General features: G+C 33.9%; 2 protein-coding genes across 9 annotated transcripts in view; one reads left to right on the forward strand and one right to left on the reverse strand.

Moving 5' to 3' along the window:
- The window catches only part of TRMT1L (tRNA methyltransferase 1 like), a 37825-nt gene that overhangs the window by 10322 nt on the left and 1509 nt on the right, over nucleotides 1–25994 (forward strand). For 2 of the 6 annotated variants that reach the window (XM_057728724.1, XM_057728726.1), the window contains 9 exons: nucleotides 1024–1153; nucleotides 2599–2722; nucleotides 3192–3271; nucleotides 7741–7987; nucleotides 8390–8602; nucleotides 9903–10093; nucleotides 20742–20820; nucleotides 22785–22951; nucleotides 23642–23704. In XM_057728724.1, the coding sequence (XP_057584707.1) occupies nucleotides 1024–1153; nucleotides 2599–2722; nucleotides 3192–3271; nucleotides 7741–7987; nucleotides 8390–8602; nucleotides 9903–10093; nucleotides 20742–20820; nucleotides 22785–22951; nucleotides 23642–23704 (1294 nt within the window). Of the gene's footprint in view, nucleotides 1–1023; nucleotides 1154–2598; nucleotides 2723–3191; nucleotides 3272–7740; nucleotides 7988–8389; nucleotides 8603–9902; nucleotides 10094–10207; nucleotides 10270–20741; nucleotides 20821–22784; nucleotides 22952–23641; nucleotides 23706–25994 lie in introns of those variants that run through there. The other 4 variants (XR_009052777.1, XM_057728728.1, XM_057728727.1 and 1 more) reach the window with 4 other exon arrangements.
- Nucleotides 1–25994, reverse strand: part of RNF2 (ring finger protein 2) — a 105337-nt gene that overhangs the window by 4467 nt on the left and 74876 nt on the right. Inside the window, exon 7 of one of the 3 annotated variants that reach the window (XR_009052778.1) lies at nucleotides 440–598. Coding sequence is in view for 1 of the 3 variants with exons in the window: in XM_057728733.1 (XP_057584716.1) it covers nucleotides 16873–16875 (3 nt within the window). In the remaining 2 variants the exon portion in view is untranslated. Of the gene's footprint in view, nucleotides 1–427; nucleotides 599–16395; nucleotides 16876–25994 lie in introns of those variants that run through there. The other 2 variants (XR_009052779.1, XM_057728733.1) reach the window with 2 other exon arrangements.

Consider the following 25994-nt stretch of genomic DNA (forward strand, 5'->3'; position numbering starts at 1 on the left):
AGTCCATTAACCCTAAGATAGTTTGAATATGATAACCACAATACCATAAGGAACGCTGTGCGGTGTTCTCGACGATTCCCTCCTTGCTCTATGATTCCGAGTAAATAGGATATAAGAGCACTAAGAGTAGAAAGGCATCAAAAGCAGGAAAGAGCTGTTGGAGTAGTCTTTTTGTTCTTAGCTGAATAAGGAGCTATAAAGTGAGAATTTTTTACTTGGGGAAAATAGACTTTTTATTCTGTCTCTAACATTTAGTAGTGTGCTAGAACTAGCTCAAATTTCTAGAAATCTTGAAAGGTGGTTGTTAAATGTGGCCGTCATCAAAACTTAAATTATATAAACTTAAAAGTAAATTATATTAAAAACAAGGGCAATGAATACTCACAATTCACTACTTCCCAGTTATTTTACTACATTTTACTTTTACCTGTGCTCTTACGTTATTTATGTATACTAGATCCACGTGGTGGCAGTGTTCTCTGGTATGATAATTGCACATCTCTTCACAAATTCACATTCAGTGATGTCACATTGTAGCTTGAAATGTCACAGTTGTAACTTGACATTGGCCTTGGTAGAGTATGAAGACCACGGACAGCTGTAGACAGTACAAATCAAGGCTTTATTCTCCTGGAGAGCCAGTTATACGTCTACCAGCACACTGCTGCTAGTATCATACCATTTGTAAGTGCTGCTTATAGAAGATAAAGTACAGTTTTTTGCTGATTAGAATGAATGGAAAAAACTAAGAAATTAAACTTGTGGCCTATTGTAAAGTAAGATTAAAAAGCCTACGTACAAAAAAATAAATAAATAAATAAAATTAAAAAAAAAAAAAGCCTATGTAAATATAGGTAAGGAAGTAAAGATCCTTTCAAAGTCACATGGCAAAATGAATACTATCTTCTATACTGTTAAACCCTAAATACACTAATATACATAAATTCACAATGTTAAATAAACTTTTATTTCATTGTCCTAGTAACTTATTTATGTATTTAAATTAAATACTCTGTTTGATAGATATCCAGTAAAATGGGCGCCCATTATCATTGTATTATTTGTTCAGCAACAATCACCAGAAGGACGGATATGCTAGGACATGTTAGGCGCCATGTGAATAAAGGAGAGACTAAATCCAGGTATATTGCTGGTAAGTTGAGCAATCTCATTAACATGTTAATAAGTAAATTCTTCAGCAATGGTCTGTTTTTTTCAGACATCAGGCAGACAAAATACAGTGACTTAACCAACGCATTTAGTTAACTACTAATCCATTAGGTCGGGTTTTGTTTTCTTTCTGTGAGGCTCTCAACACTATTCAACTGTTCTCAGTTTAACAGACATATTTAATATTTGGGGGAGATATTAAATATGGGTAGAAAAAAGCAACTGCTGCTCAAGTAAATATAGGTATCCTAATGAAAGTTTATAGGATTTTATTACTAATGATGGCTCTTGTACCACTAGCTGTGTTATACTTGTTGAAAAACACTGGAAAAAGGAGGTAGAGTGATATATAAAGACTGTTTATTATCCTGAATAATATTAAGTTATTAGTAGCTTGTTAATACTGAGTCAGTTCTTTCTCAAGAGTTAAGAATTAAGCCCTCATGCCCTAAAGCATCCATTATGTGTAATGAATTAACTTTTCTCATATACATCTAGAATGGTACTCTGGACCTTTCTTTTAAGAATTGAAAAAAATAGTCACTGAAATAATTATTTGAAGGGCTTAATTTTCTCACAGAACCTGGTTTGAGAAAGGCTGATCTTGTGAGATATGTGACTTGACACTTTAGTGAGTATAGAAGGACATATAACACTACGCTAGGAAAGATTACTTTTTGTTTGGCATTGTAGAAAGAGAAATATGTTTCCTATTTAGTTAACATTCTGATTGTAATTTTATCAAGAAATCCAAACATATAAGAATCTCAATTATTTTTCCTCCACACATATAATATGTAACGTATGTCTCCTTTCTTAAATATTTAAAATATACTCACACAAATAAATCAGTATTTCATTTGGGCTTATAGCTAAATGACTCTAATGTATAGTAAATGTAGAACAATGTTTTTACATTAATTTATAGCTATTTGAATATAATTTGTGATTTAAAATCCTGATTATGAGAAAGTGTTCTGAAGTCAAGCATGTTCAGGAAATATAGTGACCCTCAGTCATCCATGCTGGCTAATGGAATGTAACCACACGGATAGGTTAATTTTCTAACTTTTAAACCACAATAAAATATGTTTAGCAACCAACCTATATAAACACAATGTATTGTTTGATGAGTAATAAAGGTATTTTAGGATTTTGTGCTATCTTAGGTTGATTATTCTTAACTAGGTATACAGATGTATTGATGTGCTAGGCAGTTAAGATTTTAGGCTGACAAACTGTAATCCACCAAATACTTAGCTGAGTACTACTCTTTTCCAGAGACGGTGCTAGGTAGATAAGTTTGGGGGGATTTTTTTTGACATCTATTCAGTTGATTTCATTAACATGAAATATTATAAAGGAAGGTTATTTTTTTAATGTATATTGTTTTCAATATTTAGAATTATTTTTTTTTTGTAATTTTAGCTTCTGCTGCTAAACCACCTAATGAAATTTTGAAAGAGGCAGACACAGATGTACAAGTTTGTCCCAACTATTCTGTACCTCAGAAAACAGATTCCTATTTTAATCCCAAAATGAAACTAAATAGGTAAGATAAATTGAAAAAAGAATTATGGGATGTTTAAAATCATTACAAATGTACCTTCTCTTAATCTTTTTGTTCTAATATATTGAAACTTAAAACTAGGTATAGAACAAAATTCACTTATTTTAGTGTTTTCTCAGAATGTTTTCTACCAAACCAATTTCTCAGAGAGTAAAATAGGTCTAACTTTATATAATTAAATGAACAGGCTGGTGCTTTTGTGGGTAAGTTTTATTTATAAAATCATTATTCATAGTGAATACTTATTAATAGAACCCAATTCAATTCATAGTTTAATTTCACAGATTTTTAGTTCTTCTACTATTAAGTAAGAAATATGGTATTAGGTCTCTTTCCAAAATAGTTTGCATAGTAAATAGGAACCCCATTTCTCACTATTCTTAAAATCGAATCTACAATGATGAAACCATGGTGCACTAAAATTATTCCAAATTATTATACTTTCTTCTAGGCAGCTCATATTCTGTACACTGGCTGCTTTGGCTAAGGAACGAAAACCTTTGGAATGTCTAGATGCCTTTGGAGCTACTGGTAAGTAATGAAGCCTTTCTTGGAACCCCACTTTATCAGATCTGTATAGTATCTTTTTTTCCTTTTTTTCCTTGTTGTTGTTTAGCTACTTTGAAAACTAAGGGTCTGTTTATATCATGTGAACCTGAAGAGATGTTTTTTCCACTTTTTTTGAGAAATAATTGGCATGCATCACTGTACAGGTATACAGATTTAAGGTGTACAGCATGATGATTTGGTTTACGTATATTGTGAAATGATTGCCACAATAGGTTAAGCTAACATCTACCATCTCATATAGATACAATACAATAAGAAGAAAAGATGGAAGAAAAAAAATTTCTCCTTGTGATGAGAACTCTTAGGATTTACCCTCTTAATTTTCCTACATACCAGTGTTACCTGTACATAGTCATCATGTTGTACATTTCATTGCTGGTACTTACTTATCTTAAAATTGGCAGTTTGTACCTTTTGCCCACCTTCCTGTACAGTATCTTTTCTTAGGAAATTTATATGGATATCATATCTAGCAAAATATTTTGTTATAAAAAAATAAAGATCCAAGGTAAATTTTTTTTTATTGTGGAAAATTTTCAAATATATATAAAAGTAGAGTGTATAATAAATGAATCTCTTTATATCCATCACTTACTTCAGAAATTACCAATTCATACTGTCTTGTATCTCTGTTCCCATGCACTTTCCCTCATACCTCATTCCCCCGTTGTCTGTCCCCTTTATTTTCATACAGATCACAGATAGCTCATTTCATCTGTAAATATTTCAATGGGATCTGTAAAATACAAGGACTTTTAAAAATTGAAACCCATATACCATATCACACCTAAAAAATTAAGAATAATTGTTTAATATCATGAAATGTTTAGATATGTCTAATTATTTCATAATTTTTTTAAATTCAAATCACAATCCAAAGACTATGTATTTTAGTTGTTTGATATGTTTCTTAAGTCTCTTTTTTAAAAAAATCTATATTTCCTTCCATCATTTTGTGTGTATGTGTGATAATTATTTGTTGATATAATAGGTCATTTGCCCTCTAGAGTCTCCCACAGTTTAGATTTTTTGCTGACTGCATCACATGCTTCATATAACATGTTCCTCTGTCTCTTGTATTTCTGTAAATTGGTAGTTGGATCTTCAGGTTTGATCAGATTCAGATAGGATTTCTTTTTTTCAAGAGTATACGTTTACTTGGTGTTTGTTTTTTGTGATGCAGTAAACATTGCCTAGTCACTAGGCAGTGAGGTAAGGTGAAATTTTAAAGACAGAACATTTTTCCTAAAGGGACTTAACAGTAGAGAAAAGATAATGAAAACAGCAGAATATTTCTAAAAAGCAACTTGTACCTAATCTAAGTCTTTCTTCTTGAAGGTTATATAGGAGTATGTTCTTGGGAAGTTTGTACCAGTAGGATGAAAGCATGACTTAGCTCTCTTTAAGTTGCTCTCCTCGGGGAGAAGTAGTGGTTAAAAACATGGACTGTGGAATCAAACTGGCTACATTCAAATCCCAGCTTTGTAACATGTCTAACCACTGGAATCTATGCTTCAATTTCCTCATCTACCTAAAGGAGGGTACCCACCGTAAAATAATGTGAAGATTAAGTAAATTAATACATGTAAAGAAATGAGAACAGTATCTGGTATATAGCATGTATACACATATACAGCACATCATTATTGTGTTATTCCTACTTCTGCTACCATCATCATCATTAGTGATGTCTCAGTGTAAATATGGAAAAAGTGATGAAGTAATGATTCTAAGCTGATCACATCCTCTGAGCCAATCAGATTTTAAATCTGAATCTTTTTTTTATAAATTTATTTATTTATTTGTTTGTTTTATTTATTGGCTGCATTGGGTCTTCGTTGCTGTACACGGACTTTCTCTAGTTGCGGCAAGCGGGGGCTACTCTTCATTGTGGTGCGCAGGCTTCTCATTGTAGTGGCTTCTCCTGTTGTGGAGCACGGGCCCTAGGCGCGTGGGCTTCAACAGTTGCAGCACATGGGCTCAATAGTTGTGGCTCACGGGCTCTAGAGCACAGGCTCAATAGTTGTGGCACACACGGGCTTAGTTGCCCCATGGCACGTGGAATCTTCCCAGGGCAGGGCTCAAACCTGTGTCCCCTGCATTGGCAGGCGGATTCTTTACCCCTGCGCCACCTAGGAAGTCCCTGAATCATTTTTTATTACTCCTTTGCCCACCACTGTCCCCACACACACTCAATCAGCAATCTCTCCTAATTTTTCTTTTGTATTAATGATTCATACTCCGTTTCCATTCTGTATGCACCAGTGTAATGATCTTTGGCAATTATCTCTCCCCCTCAGTCTGTCTTATATGCTATTGCAAACAGCCTTTCCTCTGAAACACTGAATTGATAATGTTACTTCTCAGTCAAAAAAGTCATGCATCTTTATTGCCTAAATAGAGTTCAGCTTCTCAGATTGTAATTTAATATCCTCCATAATCTGATCCCAATTTACTTTTCCAGATTTATTTCCCAGCATTTTCCCTGACACAGGCTTTCTCTCTCTCTCTCTCTTTCTCCATTCAATACAATTTACTAAATGTCTATGCTAGACTGGGTACTATATATGTTTCTTGATAGTGTAGTAATTTTTTTTACTTTTTTCCCCTCTGGTTTTATTGAGATATAATCAACATATAACATTGTATAAGTTTTAGGTATACAACATAATGATTAGCTTTATGTATATATTGTAAAATTATCACCAAAGAAGTTTAACATCCATCATTTCACATATAGATTTTTTTTCTGTTTTGATGAGAACTTTTAAGATCTGCTTTCTTAGTCACTTTCAAATAAGTAGTGCAGTATCAACTATAATCACCCTGCTACACATTATATCCCCAGAACATATTTATCTTATAACTGCAAGTTTGTACCCTTTGACCATATTCACCCAGTTCTCTACCCCTCCAGTTTCCACCTCTGGCAGCCACAAATCTGATCTCCATTTCTGTGAGTTTGGTTTTTTAGATTCCACATATAAGTTAGATCATACAGTGTTTGTCTTTCTCTCTCTGATTTATTTCACTTAGCATAATGCCTTCAGGGTCTATCCATGTTGTCTGAAAATGGCAGGACTGCCTTCTGTCTTATGGCTGAATGGTATTCCATTGGGTATATATATCTATGTGTATATATATGTATATACACACACCACATATTCTTTATTCATTCTTCTGTCGGTGGACACTTAGGTTGTGTCCATGTCTTGATTATTGTAAATAATGCTGCAATGAACTACTCTTTTTTTTTTTTAATAAATTTATTTATTTATTTATTTTATTGGCTGTGTTGGGTCCTTTTTGCTGTGCGCGGGCTTTCTTTTTAGTTGTGGTGAGTGGGGGCTGCTCTTCATTGTGGTGCGTGGGCTCCTCATTGCCGTGGCTTCTCTTGTTGCGGAGCACGGGCTCTAGGCATGTGGGCTTCAGTAGTTGCAGCACATGGGCTCAATAGTTGTGGCTCACGGGCTCTAAAGCACAGGCTCGATAGTTGTGGCGCACGGGCTTAGTTGCTCCGCGGCATGTGGGATCTTCCTGGAGCAGGGATTGCGCCCGTGTCCCCGGCATTGGCAGGCGGATTCTCAACCACTGCGCCACCTAAGAAGCCCCTGAACTACTCTTTTTTTATCTGAAATCATTAAAACTATCATTTAAGGAAGATCTTTTCAGCCTTTCTAATGTGCCTTTGTAAACTTAAATCAAGCTCATAGCAGTCATTTTGCATGTTTCCCCATCTCTAAAATGTAGATATTAGAACTTGTTTCACAAGCTTATTATAAGAATAGGAAAATAGATGTAAAGACTGTGGCACATAGTAGATGCTAATTTTTTACACTCATGAAGCACACGTATGGAGAAGATGGTTAATACTTCCAGTAAATAGGGGATTTTCTCCTCCATATTTGCTAGGCTTGTGCCATCATCTCCTACGTTGTAGTGACTACCCCTCATGACTCAAGTCCAATAGGTGCAGAAAGCCTGTGAGAAGGGCCCGCTTGGTCTCAGTTCCTCTTGATTATTTGCTTACACATACAAAGTTGGTTTTTTTTTTCATTCACAGTGATGCTGTTGTGCGGTATTTGAAAAGCATTGGTCCAGGAAAGTAGTTTTCATATTTTGATGCATTAGGATAAACTTCAGCAGCAAGAGTTCCAACTAACCAGCTTCCCTTTAAGTAGAGTAACCCCACTCTTATATTGTATATTGGATTTCTCTGTAAGATTTTGTTTGCAGAAAGTATTCCATTGTAAGAAGCGAGAAAAAAAAATCCTACTAAACCCCAAATAAAGAACATATTTTATTTGAACATGGATTATAGAAAAGTTTTTAAGAACTATTAATGGAAATCTGTTGGACACATTTTCTTCAGAGGCATTTTATTCTTTATTACAATTTAAAAACTCATTTTTCTTTCAATTTCTCCTAAGGGATAATGGGATTACAATGGGCAAAACATCTTGGAAATGCAGTCAAGGTTACAATTAATGATTTGAATGAAAACTCTGTGACGTTGATTCAGGAGAACTGCCATTTAAACAAATTGAAAGTGGTGGTGGACGGTAAGGAGAAGGAAGAGAGTGACGATATTCTTGAAGGAGAGGAAAACCTTGGTAATATTAAGGTGACCAAAATGGATGCCAATGTACTGATGCATTTGAGATCTTTTGATTTCATGTAAGTGAAAAATAATTTTGTGTCACTTTCTAAACTGACTTGGTTTTGGCAGGAGGCAGGGTAGGGAGGGGACCATTAAAAATTAAGATAATTTGTCATTGTTTACTTATTTAAATTAATACAGTTTTTTGGCATTGGCCTAAGGAATGCAGTAAGAACATTTTCTAGCACTTGAAATAAAATGCCTGGGCATGAGTTTTCCTCTAAGCGTGATTTATGTTTACATGTCTAACATATCACATGATCATTTTATTGCTTACTCTAAAAACATAATTATGTATTTAAAATAGATTTATGAAGTACTTTTGAATCCATGGAATTTTGTCATTAGAAATAATGACAATGGTATTATTTTGCATACTAGTATGATTTTAAATATGTCTGTATTCTTTCTGATTTTAGACACCTAGACCCTTTTGGAACATCCGTGAACTATCTCGATTCTGCATTCAGAAATATAAGAAACCTTGGCATAGTGTCAGTGACTTCTACAGATATCAGTTCTTTATATGCCAAGGCACAACATGTTGCCCGGCGTCACTACGGCTGTAACATTGTCCGAACTGAGTATTACAAGGAGCTAGCAGCCAGAATTGTTGTAGCTGCAGTGGCAAGGTACCATATGGCCAGCAGTGTACCTTGAATGTCTGAGTATATGATAAAAAGAATATTACAAGAAGTGCTTATTTCATTCTTCAAAATATGAAATATGCACGAAATACAGATTCTGTATTCCATATATATAATCTTGATGTGTTTTATAATCTTATGTTGTATCTATTGGAATTTGATTTAAAAGTTCGTGCCTAAAATAGTTTACTCTCCGATTTAAAATGTTATTGAAATAATTAAAGTAGTAAGAAGGAAGATATAAAAATGAAAGTTCATCTCCAATCAGTTTATTTCGGCAGTGTAGGGGATAGCAGCAGGAAAGGGGAAAGCAAAGATTGTTTTTAAATTTAGAAACAGTCATTTCTTAATGGCCATTTCATCTTATCTTCTTTATTTATGTCGTGTAAAAAAAATGATGGCTTATAAACTTGATTCTGTGAAATGATCTCGCCTATAAAACAAAAAGTTCTCTCTGTTTCTCTTCAGAATTTCTAAACAATTGAAGAAAGGAAGACTTTTTGAGCACCCATTTTATGCAGAAAATTATGCTGGAGGATTACAGATAATGATCAGCTGGCTATCTCACTAGCCCCAACACTAGTTTCACAGCATTTAAACTGAAATTCCTACCTAAGCAAAAATACAGATTATTAGACTTCATAGACCTTTAGGGTTATTCCTAAATAACTGAAAACTTTGATGTTCAGTTGGTATATGCCAAGGACCTACATACATACTTAAAAATGTTTATAATATAACAGCAAATTCAAATCAACACATACAAAGTTTAAGTTAGTTTACAACTGTAGAGGGAAAACTAAGTACATAAATGGTATCGAGTAAAGAATTTAATCGAAAAGTATATAAAAGTAATAATGGCAAGGACTTTGCTTGTTTTTCACTGACTATTCAGCAGGTAGCATACTCTCCTGCATGTAGTTAGTACTCAATAAACATATATTGTTTGGAAGAAGCTTTTTATAGAAGAAAGTAGATAAAAACAAAGAAAGATGGTTGTGATGACAAGAAAAAAAAGTGACACTGAAAACCAGAGAATATTGAGAAGATATCATATGGGAAAATGTGTAGTTACTAAAATCCTACCAAGCATCCTATATCTCCTGTGTTTCAATTTGTGTAAAAAGTTATAGTGATGATCTTTTAAAATCACTGCTACTAAGAATTGAATTTTCCTTATTTTCCTCATAAGCCATCCATAGTGTACTGTCCAAGTTAGTATTGTCAATATAATGCCAAAGAGAAATGATAAGCTCCCAAAATAACTTTAAAAAATTTTTTCCAGAGCTGCAGCCCGTTGTAACAAAGGCATAGAAGTACTGTTTGCAGTGGCTCTAGAACATTTTGTGTTGGTTGTTGTGAGAGTTTTGAGGGGGCCTACTTCTGCAGATGAAACGGCCAAGAAGATTCAATACCTAATCCATTGTCAGTGGTGTGAAGAGAGAATTTTTCAGAAGGATGGTAATATGGTAGAAGGTAAATTCAAGTTTCTTTTGACTGTATATTGTGTTTAATTTATGTATAAGCCTCCAATGAATAAGCCTTTATCACATCCCTAATTATACATATTGTTGTCCTTTGATTTTAAAGATTACAGTGCTAACTTTATTTCCTATACTGGATTTCCTTTCATCAACAGACAAGACATTCGTGTGAGTTCATTAAAGTCATTTACTCATTATAATTTATGCTCTCTAGCCCTACCCTCTGTTGAAACATCTAGAAATAACTTAGTTTCCACTGTCACTAATTTTAGGAACATTAAGTCAGATTACCTCTTTGTCTAGGATGTTTCAAATCATTAATTCTATAAAAATAATTTCATGTTTCTGACTGAATATAAAAACCATCAGTTATCAGATTCATTCAGTAAACATTTACTGAGCCTCTACTATATGCCAGGCCTGGGGAATCAAGGAAAAAGATGTGGCTGTGCCTTCATCAAGCTGTTTATAGTTTGCTTCTCTGAGACATAGAAACAGTTGCCTGTTGTTTTCTGTTAGGTTCTTGGCATTTTTTAAATATGAATTTTTAGGAACTCTCCATTATATACTGGAGTTTAACCCTTGTGATATGATATGATAGTTGCAGATATTTTTTATAATTTTGTTGCTTATGTTTGCTTTTTTTTTTTTTTTTTTTTTTTTACTGTTTCATGCAGAAGTGTTTCATTGTTGCTGTTGTAAAGTTAATCAGACTTTTAATGCACTCTGGATTTTGTCTGTAGTTGGAAAGAGCTTTCCTATCCTAATATTATTCAAGGAAGGTTATGTTTCATTGAATAGTTCACCTCTTCTCCACTGATTTGAGAATACCATATTTATCTTATGCTAAAATCCCACATGTTTTTGAGTTTGTTTCTGGATTTTCTGTTCCTTTCCAGTGGTTGGATGTCCATTCATACACCTCTAGCCCACTGTTTTGATTAGTGTTGTTTAAAACTCGTTAAGGCAGTCATTTCTCTAAGCTCTAGTTTCAGAGTGTTCTAACATTGGATCCCTTTTTTTTTTTTTTTTTTTTGCTTAACAAAAAAGTAAATAAATAAAGCAGCTGGTAGTTTATCTTGATCACATTAAATTCAGGAGAATAGAGATATTGTACTGGTTTTGAAGCATTCTGAGAACCCAATAGGCTTTTCTTTTTGTCCAAGTACTTTTGCTACAATGTTAATTGATAGTAGGAATGGAGGGCATCCTGTCATGTTCCTTGCTTTAGTTCCTTCTGGTGCTTTCTGATTCATATATGAAGCTGAGATACCTATCATTTATCATGTTGAGAAAGTAGCCTTCATTTACAATTTTATTGTATTTTATCAAGATGTTGAATTTTGTCATTTTTTTTCAGCATCTGTGGAGGTAATTATATGGTATTTCTCTTTAGATCTATTAATTTGATTAATTGTAATAAAATTTCCCAATATCAAATCATTCTGACTTTCTAGAATAAACTACTCTGTCACAAAGTATTTTTTTTTTAATTAATTTTGGCTACACTGGGTCTTAGTTGCAGCACACAGACTCCTTAGTTGCAGCATGTGGACCCCTAGTTGCAGAATGTGGACTCTTAGTTGCAGCATGCAAACTTTTAGTTGCAGCATGCATGTAGGATCTGATTCCCCGACCAGGGATCAAACCCAGGCCCCCTGCATTGGGAGCACGGAGTCTTACCCACTGGACCACCAGGGAAGTCCCAGGAAATATTCTTTTATTATGGGTTCTGTTTACTAATTTTTTAAAGGATATCTGTTTCAACATTCATAAATAAGATGGTATGTAGTTTTCCTTTTTAGAATAATTTTGGTTGGGCTTTAGAATTAATTTTTATTGTTTTTTAAAATATTTATTTATCTGGCTGTGCCAGCTCTTAGTTGTGGCACACAGCATCTTCATTGCCACATGTAGGATCTTCGTTGTGGCATGCAGGATCTTTAGTTGCAGCATGCAAACTCTTAGTTGTGGCTTATAGGATCTAGTTCCCTGACCAGGGATGGAACCTGGGCCCCCTGCATTGGGAGTCTTAGCCACTGAACCACCAGGGAAGTCCCTAGAATTAGTTTAAATTCCCTTCAAAAAGAATTTGGAACTTTTACATTTTTTTCAATGCTTGGGAACATTTTAGCTAGCATCAGAATTATTTGTTCACCAAAGGGTTAGTGGTATTCACTTAGCTTTTCTAACTTATTTGCATAGAATTGAGCCAAGTGGTATCTAATGATTCTAATTTCTTTCATTTCTGTGGTTATATTCTCTTTATTTTTTAAATTTTTAATATTTGTCCTTTCTGCCCTTTCTCTTGAGTATATTAGATACTGGTTTATCTATTCTGTTGCTGTTTGTTTATTTTGTTAATGTTTACTTTTGTAGTAGTAAATATGTCTATATTTCTGTAATTTGGATTTATCGGTTTTAAGTAATAAGTTTGGCTTTTTGGTAACATAAATGAGGTAATCAGCCTGCCATTTTCCATTTTGCCATCCTAATTTTTGTTCATTATACCATTTTTATGTTATAATATATAACATTTATATTCTATTTTGTCAGTATAATCCACACATTAAATATATTCACTGCTCTTCATAAGTCTTCTTGCCATAATTTCTCGAATTATCTGTTGGTTGGCTAAATTTAACTTTCTGAGTTTAGTCAAGAGGGTTCATGGGGAAGATACTCTTTGATTTCTTGCATGTTTAAAGCTCCCTGTTTATAGCTTTACACTTAAAAAGTTTAAAGAGTTTGAGTACCTTGTAGAAGTTCTTTTATTGTCTTCTATTACTGAATAGTATTGTAACTTTTCCTTCTTTTATGTGACATGATTATTTTGCCTGGCTTCCCAAAGGAATGTTTATTTTTGAAATACTAGGTTATAACCTTACTCTTAGGATCAGTTTTCCTAGATCATGGTATCCCCTTTCATCACATAGCTTCAGATATCCTTTCAAGAAAGCTTTCTTAACTATTTTTTAATTTTAATATTTGCCTTACCTTGTACTGTTATGCATGTACTAACTCTCTTCAACCTGTCTTCTTTATCATGTTATCTAAAAATATTCATATATATTTATAATTGTTATGTCTTCTTTGGCTCTTGTGTCATTATGAAATATCCATCTTTATCTCTGATATTTCTTATCTGAAAGCCTGTATTATCTGATATTAATATAAATACCACTCACACAGTTACTATTTGCATAATATTTGCATAATACATTTTTTCATCCTTTTACTTTTTTTAATTTATTTTTTACATTTATTTTAGACTGCGTTGGGTCTTCATTGCTACACACAGGCTTTCTCTAGTTATCGTGAATGGGGGCTACTCTTCATTGCAGTGTGCGGGCTTCTCATTGCGGTGGCTTCTCTTGTTGCAGAGCATGTGCTCTAGACTCATGGGCTTCAGTAGTTGTAGCATGCAGGCTCAGGAGTTATGGTTCACTGGCTCTAGAGCACAGACTCAGTAGTTGTGGCATACAGGCTCAGTTGCTCCACGGCATGTGGGATCTTCCCAGACCAGGGCTGGAATCTGTGTCCCCTGCATTGGCAGGTGGATTCTTAACCACTGTGCCACCAGGGAAGTCCCCATCCTTAACTTTCAATCTATAAGTGTGTTTATTAGATCTTGCTTTTTTATCCAATCTGATCATTTCTGCCTTTTCATAAGTGTTTAGACCGTTCATATTGAATGTAGTTATTAAAATGGTCAGCTTTATGTCAGCTCTTATACTCTTTGTTTTATATGTATCTCATGTCTTCAGTGTTCCTCTTTTGTTGCCTTCATAATGGTTTTTTTTTTTTAGTGTGTCATTTGAATTAATTCCTCTGTTGGTTTCTTAGCTATGTACTTTCTAGTTATTTTCTTAATGGTTTCTCTAGGGATTATAACTTATACCTTAAATTTATCTTATTCTACCTCAGGTTAATACTGATTTAGATTGGCAAAATGTAGCAACTTTAATTCCATCTCTCTCCCCTCCTGTCATATGTCTGTTTTTGTCATGTTAATTATATCTACACAGACCCAATCCAATAAGATAGTATTATATTTATTTTTCAAATCTTACAATTTTCAAAGAAAATTAAGACAAGAAAAGAGGAAACAGACACACACACATATATAATTTTCATAGTTTTCCACATAATTACCTTTCCAGTGCTCTTTATTCCTTCCTTTGGATTCAAATTACTCTGTAAAATTTCCTTTCAACCTGAAGAACCTCCTTTAGTATTTCTTATAGGGTGAGTCTGCTATGGCAAATTCTCCTAGTTTTTGTTTATTTGGGAATGTCTTTATTTCACCTTTTTTTTTTTTTTGAAGGATAGTTTTGCTGGATGCGGAATTATTGTTGACAGGTTTTTTTGTGGGATTTTTTTTGTTTTTTGTTTTTCCCTCTCAGCGCTTTCACTATATCATTCCGGTGCCTTCTGGCCTCTATTATTTCTGAGTAAAAGTCAGCCATTAATTGTATTATTATTCCCTTGTACTTGATAAATTATTTTTTTCTTACTGCTTTCAAGATGTTCATTTTGAAGCTTTCAGCAGTTTGATTATGATGTGTCTGAGTGGGTCCCTTTGTGTTTATCCAGCTTGGAATTCAGAGCTTCTTATGGCCATAGATAATTGTTTCTTATTAAATTTGGGGCACCATCTTGCTTCTCCAACCTAAACTTTTATCACTTCAACCTGAAAACAGATACTTTATGTAATCTACTCATCATGGATTAGAGTCATATTATCAACTGTTTCAAGCCCAGTTTTCTAACCAGTCCCTTTAACACTTTGTCCTAGAGCTACTCTAGTGGCATTCATCTTTGCTTTTTAAGTTCATATAGCCCCTAAGCTATTTCTGCCTTTAATAGCTATTCTCTCCAGTGTGGTTTTCTTCCAGTAGTACAGTCTCTCAGCTTGTCGGCTTTCAGAAAGTACCGCATGATTTGGGGTGTGTGATGACTCATCTTCTTATTTTCCAGCACTATTTGGGAACTTTTCATAAAAATATATTTTCTATCATTTCTAGAGGTTTGGAATAAGAGAAGCCAGGTTTAAATGCTCAGTCCACCATCCTAATCTTGGTTTTAATGCAACAGAATCAGAAGGGTTATAGAATCCACCCTGGCTTTTTAAAATATATAGATTTTATAAATATCTTTTATGAAATTTTGGAAATCTTTGGTCCTCCTGGATAATTGGTTTAGTGCCATATGGTTTCTTTTTATTTTTTCCTAATTTAGTTTTCCTTTATTTAAGAAATAATAGACATCATCAATGTTTAAAAGGATATCAGTAATGAGTTTCCCACAATAAAAAAGAAAAAAGAATTTGTGTTTCTTTTTACCTCATGCCCCAGTGTTACTGGTAGTGTTCCTGCCTTTAAAATTGTGGGTCATTTCTTTCTTACATGGAGTTTTTTTATCCTTTCATATCTCACCATGTGTGTTTTACAATATCAGCAAGTAATTAAACTCAGATACACTCTGCTCGAACTTGATCCTGAATCCATAAAAACCTAACATCTTTCCTTTTCCATCAGAGTCCTTCATGTTGCTTTATAATTTTGGACTGTTACTACAGTGTTTTTTTTTTTCTTTTTTTTTTTAATATTTTTAATTGAAATATAGTTGATTTACAGTGTTGTGTTAATTTCTGCTGTACAGCAAAGTGACTCAGTTATATATATAATACATCCTTTTTTTGTTCTTTTCCATTATGGTTTATCCCAGGAGATTGGATATAGTTTCCTGTGCTATACAGTAGGACCTTGTTGTTTATCTATTCTAAATGTAATAGTTTGCAACTACTAACCCCAAACTCCCAGCCCATCCCTCCCTCTCCCCTCCCCCTTAGCAACCACAAGTCTGTTCTCTATGTCTGTGAGTCTGTTTCTTTTTTGTAGATGGGTTCATTTGTGCCATATTTTAGATTCCACATATAAGTGATATCATATGGTATTTGTTACTACAGTGTTTTTTTTAATCAAACATTTTTAAAGGATTTTTGACTTAATAAATTGTTATAAAGCAGTATGATTTGTTTTCTGCATTTTGTTTGTAATCATACAGGGCTTATAGTGTAAATGAGTATGTCTTTCAAAAAAGTCAGGTCACTTAGAATTTTTTATGTTTGTCAATTTGTAATACATAATTTAAAAAGTCAAATAGTTCCATAAGTCTTATTAGTAAAGTATCTGCCCCACTCCCTAAAGTAACCAGCTAAAATTTCACAGCTGTTTCTTCTACTGTTTAAAGTCTCTAGTGTCTTCCCTGTTTCTAAGTAGCATGGTTATACTGCGTATAACTTCCTTTCATGGAAGAAGAATATTCAGCATCTCAAACCAGCCAAGTCAAATGCATGTACTTCTTCTCTCCAGTGTTGGCATAATCAGTATTCAGTGTTTTTATTTTTATAAATATAAAAATATTGTTCACAATTTGTATTAGTTATCTATTGCTGTGTAACAAATTACTCCAAAACTTAATGGCTTAAAACAACTTTTATTATCTCATAGTTTCTCTGAGTCAAGAATCTGGGCATGGTTCAGCTGGGTCCACTAGCTCAGAGTCTCTCACAAGGCCATAGTCAATGCATTGGATAGGGCTGCCATCATCAAGGCCTGACTGGGGAAGGATATGCTTACAAGTTCATTCACATCATTATTGCCTGAATGTAGGTTGTTACACTAAAGACCTCAACACTTGTTGGCTGCTCATAGGTGCTCTCAGTTCCTTGTCATGCGGTCCTCTTCATATTCACAGCATAGCAGGTCACTTCATCAGAAGGATTTAGCAAGAACCAGAGAGAGAAAGGGAGAGAGGGAAAGAGAAAAAGAGAGACTATTGCTGTATTCTAGTCATTAGAAATGAGTCTCTAGATCCAGTGATCTCACATTCAAGAGGAGGGGATTATAGAAGGGTATGAATACCAGAAGACAGGGATCATTGCTGCCTATTTTAGAAGGCTGCTTCAACACAGATGAACCAGTTAATATGCTGTAATAACATTTCTTTTTTTTATAAAACTCTGATTACTCTGGAATTAAATAATTACTATGTATTTGTCACCTTTTGTATGTGTTGTATATACTTTTCATAATCCATAATCTAGCTTCAGTGCTTATGTGATTTTGGTTAATATCAAGTTATCTTTGGGTTTCATTTCATTCCCCTGGAGACAGTCCGTTTCGGTTGTTTGTTTCCTAAGTCTGCCGAAAGCTTTTTCCCTCTGGGGCTTCCTTTTAGACCAAGGGTCCCCAAAGCCTGGGCCAAGGAGTAGTGGTCTGTGGCCTGTTAGGACCGGGCCACACAGTAAGAGGTGAGCAGTAGGCGAATGAGCAAAGCTTCATCTGCCACTCCCCTCGCATTACCACCTGAGCCATCTACGCACCCCACCACACACACACCCCCCGCTCCCAGTCTGTGGAAAATTTGTCTTCCCAGAAACTGGTCCCTGGTGCCAAAAAGGTTGGGGAACTACTGTTTTAGACTATCATACTGGAAATTTTCTTTGGCTTTCTCCATGTGATGACTTTCTTTTATCTTAAATCTTATGTATTTTTCCACTTTTCCTTCTTTACTTTCTCCTTTTGAAGCTATACGTTTTCCCACAGTTTTCTGAGAAGGATTGCATGGCCAAGTATAGAAGTCTAGGTGAGATATCGTTTTTCCTCAGAATGTTTAAGATATTATTCCATTGTCTTCTAGCCCCCAGTATTGACAAGTCTGCTGTTGTTCTTCTGTATAGTCCGTTGTGTTTTTTTTCTCTGAGTGCTCCTAAAATATCTCTTCTTAACCCAGTATTCTAAAATAACTTCATGATTTATATGAATTCATCTTTTTAAATTTATTGTGCTGGACAATCTCTGAGCCCTTAAACTTGAGTCCTTCAGTTCTGGTAAATTTTTTTCTATTATTCTTTGATAATTTTCTTCTCTCAAACTATTTCTGTTCTCTCTTTCTGGAACTCATTTTAGTTATGTAATAGATCTTCTAGATTAATCCTCTAATTTTTTAAAATATCTCTACTATTAATTTATTTGGCATTTAGTTCTACTTTATAGATTTCCTTGAGTTTTATTTTCCAACTTTCCTGCTTAAATTTCTGTCATAGTTAGTTCATTTCCAAGAGTTACTTCATATTTTTTCATTGCTTTTTAATAGTCTCCTGTTCTTGTTGCAGAGATGTAAAATCTAACTTTACCTCTCTAAGACTACTGATTATAGGTGGGTATATTTTATATTTAGGGGAGGATAGGTTTTTTGTTTTGCTTACTTTTTGTATGGTTGCCATTATTTTGTTGTTTTAGTTCTTCTCTTTCCTGTTTCTCTGTTTTGTAATTTTGTTCTCTGTCATAGTATATCCCAAATGTCTAGTGGTCTTTAGTTTTCCATGCTGAAAGCTATGTAGAAGTACATAACTTGGGGCAGGGCTTATAAACTGATGGACTTTACTGTAATGAGAAGGCAGTCTGCCTTTTCACTATAAGAACCCCCAAATACCGGTCAATCAATCTGTGTGTGTGTGTGTGTGTGTGTGTGTGTCTTTTCTCTTGGATTGGTAAGTATTTCTACAGAGGAATCTTGCAGTTTTCTAATAGCTTTCTAGGAGCTGTGTTGGGGAAGGAGACTGGAAGGTCTTACCATCTGTACAGACTTTTACTTAGTCCCTTTCTTTTCATATGTCTCCTCACTCTTAACTATGACTAATACTCCTGGTTCCAGATCCTCCTTGATTCAGCCTCATCCAAGATTAACTTCCTCTTTTGGGATGAGGAAGACACAGAAGTCTGACTGCTGGTATTAGAGAAGATCTACAAGTCTTAAAATTTTAAACAAGGCCTTTTTTTTTTTTTTTTTTTTTTTGCAGTCCCAGTCTATCCCCATCTTCAGAGCCAATCAGTACTTTCAATTTTCAAGCCTTTCTGGGTCCCATAACACAGTGGGCTTGCTGTTTATTGGTAGCCCATCTACCCATTTCAGTCTAAAGCTTAGTTAGGCTTTAGCTTTCTCTGACCTGCTAAATCAGTTATCCCCTTGTGTGTCTGCTTCCCACTACTAAAATTTTATTGACATCTCTCATCATCTTTTGTTATCTCCTTTCCCATTTTAGTTATCTTTGGGGTTTGAATTTTCTTCCTTTGTTCTCATTTTAATAATGCTTTAAGAAACAGCAGAGATAAAGTTTGTGTTTGGTCCACTGCATTTAAACAAAAGTCTCTAAATATGTTTGAATTCCTCATCTGGAATTAGCTTCATAGCCTCTTTACCAGTGACACAGAAATACTAGTTTTCTTTCTTTACCCCCTTCATTTTTTGCTACTGGTAACTTGAAATGATAGCCCTGATTTCTCAAGATGCTGATGCTGACCAGGCACTGAGAAATCCTAGGTGAGGAGCTTGAAAAAAGACATAGGTTAATATGATGGGAGCATTTTGCAAAATGCATCAGGAAACTAATACAAATTTGCATGTGTGCTGCCTGCGGTAAGTTGGTATAACTGACAGAAACGTACATGTAAATCGCCCTAATTTGAGTAATCCTGCCTATAGTATTTGTAGTTTAGTTACTTAATGATTTCAGGGAAGACTTCTTGAATATATTCAAATAATGTTTGAGGAACATCATTCTCAACAAAGCTAAGGTCAATGATAATCACACCTTCTTCTAAGGCTGAAAAGTAGACCTAGGAAAGAACAATGAAGAAAAGCCTTTAAGTAAACATAAAGTAAGATTTTACCACTGTGCATTATGCCATTTAATTGCACTGAATGACACAGTGAGAACAGATAGCAAGAGGCTATCGACCCATGTTCCTACAACCATAATCCTGGGGTCTGGATATATCTAGGACCCATTGATCAGATCAGGCCATTCCAAGAAAGTGAACATAAACCCAGGTATGGCCTGGGGGAACTCAGTTGGAGAGAGTCTGATTTAAAATGACTATTCTAGGTCTAAAGTGAACTGAAAAGTCCATGGTAGAATATCACCCCATTCTGGAAACTAAGAATAGCTCTCATACCTCCCCAGTCAACTTATGATTACATCAGTCCCTTCATTGCTCTTTTAAACTGAATTAGTTTCCTCTAGCCTACATTTTGGGGGCTGAATATGCATCAAGGCTAGGGAATAGAGTAATTCATTTTCTTCCCAATTATAGAATAGTTAACTTATATGTCTTTTTTTTGATGGGATGTTGGTTACATGGGTATATACATCTGTTAAAGCTCATCAACCTCTTCACATAAAATGTATACACTTTATTGCATGTAAATTATACCCCAATCAGTTGATTTTAAAATGTGGATATCTTGTGGAATTTATAGAACTTTTTCCTACTGAAATAATATATTTCAGGTAGTATAGTGACTAAAAGCTATGCCTTTAATAAGTTATCTGACATGGATTTCTACATCTTTCTTAAGCTTTACTCTGATCTATATAATTGAGAACCTAACAGTACCTACTAAAGAGAGTTAAAAGGATTAAATTTTTTAATGCATATAAAATAGCACAATACCTGGCACATAGTAGATCCTCAGTATATTATAGCTGCAAATTTCTTGTTAATATAATAATTACTACTGTTTACACTGTCATTTCTCCTTTGATTTCTCTCTTTATTATCTTTTCACAGAAAACCCATATAGACAGCTACCCTGTAATTGTCATGGAAGCATGCCTGGAAAGACAGCAATAGAACTTGGACCTCTATGGTATGTACCTAAGCATAATAATATATTCAGAATTGATGTATTGATTTGATTGCTGACTTTTGATTATGTCTAATAAAAGATAGGCAAATTTAGGTTCAATTTTTTTTTTAATATAGGAAAATAATTATGAGTCTTTTCCCCCTATGAACCTGAGGTATTCTGTTTTCAGATTTTCCTATCCCATTATTCTTCCAAGTTTGTGACAGGGCTAAGATGCAGTAGGATCAAAGAGAAACATAGCTGATCTGCAGACCAAATGATTCATTTTTGCATAGTAAGAATGAGGCTTTTTTCTGTTGATAATTATAGAACTAGGATGTGACTGTAAAGCGATCGCTATAACTTTTTATAGACCAACTAATATATTAATAAAATGTCTTTGAGGAATTGGTTTTAAGTAAGAAGGGCATGTGAAAGTAAATGTCTGCTTTTGTGTTAGGTAAAGCTGTTTAAACAGGACGCACCTGCAAATATTTAACGGATGTGTGCTTCTGCATCCTTAGTAACCAGTTATTGTGTTTTTAATGTCTTAAAGTTGAATTGCTTTTACTCAGAATCCTTCCCATAAGCTGTTTGTTACTAGAGATTTTGGTAGAAATTTGAGATTCCTAACAGCATTGTAACAAGAATCATTGCAAAATTCAACCTTCTTACTTTACGAGGCCAAGGTTTAGCCATCTACTAAGCCCAAAAATGAACCTAATGGCAAACATATTTGTGCTGATGCCCGTTATTTTGTCTTCATTTCATGTAAACTCTTTTAGGTTAAGAATGACCTGGCCAGACTTACCTTCTAGTACTTGCTTCCCTATATCACCTGCTACACATTGCTCCTGCTCACTGATCTTGGCACTGGGGAAATTAAGAATAACAGGTTGCTGGATCCAGAAAGATCTCCTAGCCCAACTCCTTCCTCATTTTATAGATGAGAAAATTGTGGCACAGTGTATTTAAAGTGCTGGCTAAAACTGACCCCCTAAAATTTAGTTAGTAGCACAGGCAAAGCCAGAACTCATGTTTTCTGACCTCCAAGACTGAGTTCTAAACTGTGACTTAAGGTTTGCTCACTTAAAGCCATTGTTCATGTCTTTACACTCATCCAGAATCTCTTCCCTCTTCCCCACCTCAAGTTCAAATTCTACATCCTCTTTGAAGTCTCTCCTTAGTGTTTAAGCCCAAAATAATCTCTAAATTGTCTTTTAGTAAATCTTACATTGATTACTCATTTGATACTTAAAATCACGTATCCTTTCATATATATTTGCTAACCCTAACAGTAATAACTACTATTCCTTAAGGATATACTTGTAGTAGGGACTGTAGTTATACTATCTCATTTAATTCCCATAACAAGTCTGAGAAGTTTTATTTTCCATATTATGATGAGAAATATGAGACTCAAAAGCAGTAGTTATTCAAGATTACATAGCTGTTGATTGGTGGAGTGAGGACCGGAATTCAGGTTTATCTGGCTTGGAATTCATATTCTGTCCATTATACCTGTGACTCTCAAATTAAATGGGAAGCATATCAGACTCAGCAATTTTTTAGCTAAATCATCATAAGCACATGTAATTCTCATGTATTTCACCCTGCCCCACCATGCATACACTGGAATTAAGGTTCACTATTACTGACAGGAACATGCATTATGAAAACCTCTCCATTACACTATGTCCCTATATAGATTCTGTCGAGATTTATAGGCTTTCATAGGGTAAACATTGAATTTTATACTTTGGTATTTCTTACACCTCTGTGTACCACAGCACTATACACCTTATGAGGGCTCAATTAATTCTTGTTGATGTACTGTGAATAAAATTTCCTTGACTAATCCCATTAGCATAGAAAACTGACATGATAAAAGGTGTGGGCAAATTATCTTAGTTGTTGTTAAATTATGAAGACTTATTTTTTTAAAGAAAACATTTCTGAAACCCAATTCTATGTTCTTTTTTCAGGTCTAGTTCCCTTTTCAATACTGGATTCCTCAAAAGAATGCTATTTGAATCTCTTCACCATGGTTTAGATGACATTCAGACTCTAATAAAAACATTAATCTTTGAGTCAGAGTGTACTCCTCAAAGTCAGTTTTCAGTTCATGCACCTTCAAATATCAACAAGCAAGGTGACTAATTGAACACTAATTAACTAGCTTACAAACTGATTATCAAAATACTCCATCTTTTTATCTTTATTGATGTTATAATCAAAAGCAATATAATTATAAGTAGTGTGATTTAAGTAAATCCTCTGTAATGAGTCTAATCATAATCCAGTTAACTTTTTTTTTTAATTGCATAGTTTTCTTCAGGTTTATATTAGGGGCATGAAAGGAATAATGATTTTGTTAAGATAGATGTATTTTTAACATTTTAGTAGATTAAAAGAACTAAAAGTATGTTGTGATTTTATTATCCTATCTAGAAAGAAAAACGTTAGGTCATTCTGAGAATAGTGTGGCCAAAAATTTTGTAATATCCACTGAGATATGGAAGCTAGATTTACACTTATCACTCAATAAAGCTAAGTTTCTTTTTTCCTTTGTTTTCTCTTTAGTATAAATAGGCTTTTATAGTTTTAACTGGCTATTGATATAAGGGTAGGCCTATTAGACATCCTAGCATTCTCATAAGTCATTAGAAGAAGCAGCTCTTATTAAAGGGTTACAAATGAATTCTTGTAGCCTATTTTGGTCACAGTCTCATGTATTCATAAAAGCAGTGTGCATAGAATTTAGTAAGCTTTTATTTAAACTTTGAATTGTTGCTTACTGTCATTCTGTAAAATATTTTGTTTCCATTTGTTTTTATTTTAGAAGAATATGGTGTATTTATTAAAACTACAGATGATAACACAACAGATAATTACATTGCACAAGGTATGTATGTATACGTGTATGTATGTATGTATGTATGTATGTATCTGTGCAAAAGGGCATATAGCAGAGATTGCTTTGGTAGCCTACTTCAAAATGCATTTTCATATTATACCGACAACAAAATTATAGCAAACCTTGTTTATCTGCCATTTGCACAGTTCAAGATTTCTATTAATATGTACTTTGTTCACATCTTTGGTATATGGTGATCCCTTTGCAAGAGCTATAAGATCTTGAAGAACCATGTGAACCAAAATAAGATCAAATTGTATTTGATAAAGGTTATAGAGTTAAGATTAAATTTTATTCTAATTCTTATAAACTTTCTCATCAACATATGATTTATAGGAATTCCATGAATTGACCAGAAGACCCTATACTCTGGCCATAAGAATTTATTACATGGCCTTTCTTACAATTTGGGGTTGTGTGCATACTTTAAAATATACTTGTATTAGGCACTGCAAATTCATATCAAAAGGGTGTAAGATTTGTAATGTCAGTGCCTTAACGTCTAAGGTTTTTAAAAGACAGCGTTAGATTCAAAATGTGTTTTGCATACAGGTAAAAAGAAAACAGTGTTAAGATTGAAAGAACAGAGGACTAAAATTACAAACTATAATTTTGAATTAGTTGCTCAACATTTTAGTGTTGATCTTCAAAGACAAGAAAATTTCAACTCTAATAGCTTATGTTTTAATAATTACTGCATACTGTTTCCAACAGTCATGTTCATTTGGCATCTTCAACTAATTCGCTAAGATTCAAGTCACTTAAAATGATTTATTCTCCTTAATTTCTCTGTTGGAGGGAAAAAAAAGGCATTATAGTATACCATAAAGCACATTAGATTTAAGAGCATCATTTCCCCACCTTCAAAAGAGCTGTCATAAAACCTTTTTAGAATAAGGTAAAACATAAGTTTTAAAAATATTTAAAATCTCTGAGCCTTTCTCATGTGTGAATTAAGGGAATTAGACTAATCTCTATGTGTTCTTTTATAGCTCTGAAATTATATGAATATTCTAAACTAGTATATCAATGTGTAAAATCTTCCATGATAGAAAATATCAGGCAAAAGAAAAAAACTCATGTACTGCTGACGATAGTAATTATTAAGGTTTTGTATCAGATTTTTAGTTTCAGACTTTCCTAACTCTTCTTAGATGTAATATGAGTATAATCAAGTTTTAATTATCTGATTTAATGGGGGAGCCATGAGGCAACAGTTTAACAGTAAATTATATTTATCTTTGAATGCAGTTTATCATTTTCATGCATTGAATTTGCCTTCTGAATACTTTTGCTTAAGTGAATATTAGTTTTCATGAAAATTTAAAATTTGGCCATAATAACATCCATGGAGAAATAATTAAGAGTTGAACATTCAGAAAAAATCTCCTTATAGTAACTTGGATATCTTGGTTGTCTTCCTTTTGTGATTTTTGGAGGGATACGTTGCTAGAAACTTGCTAGCTTCCTTTTACTTAAAATGTAAAGGCTAAGTACTGTGGTAAGAAGTAGGCAATGACCTCATACATTGTACCTTTATAAATTCCTCAATCCAAGCCCTTGAAACGGGTTTTGTGTTGGTTTTGTTTTGTGTTCATTGAAGACCTACTATATATCAAATACAGTTGACCCTGTATTAACTCTGGGGTTAATCTATGTATATAACTTAGAGTCAGCCCTTCATCCACAGAGTCAACCAACCATGGACCATATGGTACTGTAATTTTTACTACTGAAAAATATCCATGTTGAAGTGGACCTACACAATTCAAACCCGCATCATTTAAGAGTCAACTGTATTGGCATTCAGTAGAGAATACAAGTATAGAAATAAAGGACATTATCCCCAGGAACTGAGAATGTAGTTTGTGAAGAAAGGATTTACACACATAAAAGAACTAAATACGTAAAACAACAAAACAAAAAATGACAGAATGTAAACTCTGAGTAGTGTAGTATTGAGAGTAATGAAGTCTATGGTATGACTGGCCCAGAATTCATAAATGGCTTTCTACAGAAGATGGAAAGAGTTGAGGCTTAAAATTGAAGAAGGTAGAAAAGAAGTTCTGACTCAGCAGACAGTTGAATATTGAAATTACATGGGTGAAGGATAAAGTATCAAGAGTAAATATTTTATTCTTATAATAAAAGCTATCTTATTGTAAGAATTTAGATAGATAGGTTGAAATGGTATGTGTCAGAGGATTTAGACTTGAGACAGTATGTAGTTATAAAAGTATTTGGCTTGTAATTTTTAAGAGAATGGTAACTTTCTGTG

The sequence above is a fragment of the Hippopotamus amphibius genome, chromosome 3 (genome assembly GCF_030028045.1).
Source record: "Hippopotamus amphibius kiboko isolate mHipAmp2 chromosome 3, mHipAmp2.hap2, whole genome shotgun sequence".
Classification (NCBI taxonomy): Eukaryota; Metazoa; Chordata; class Mammalia; order Artiodactyla; family Hippopotamidae; genus Hippopotamus; species Hippopotamus amphibius.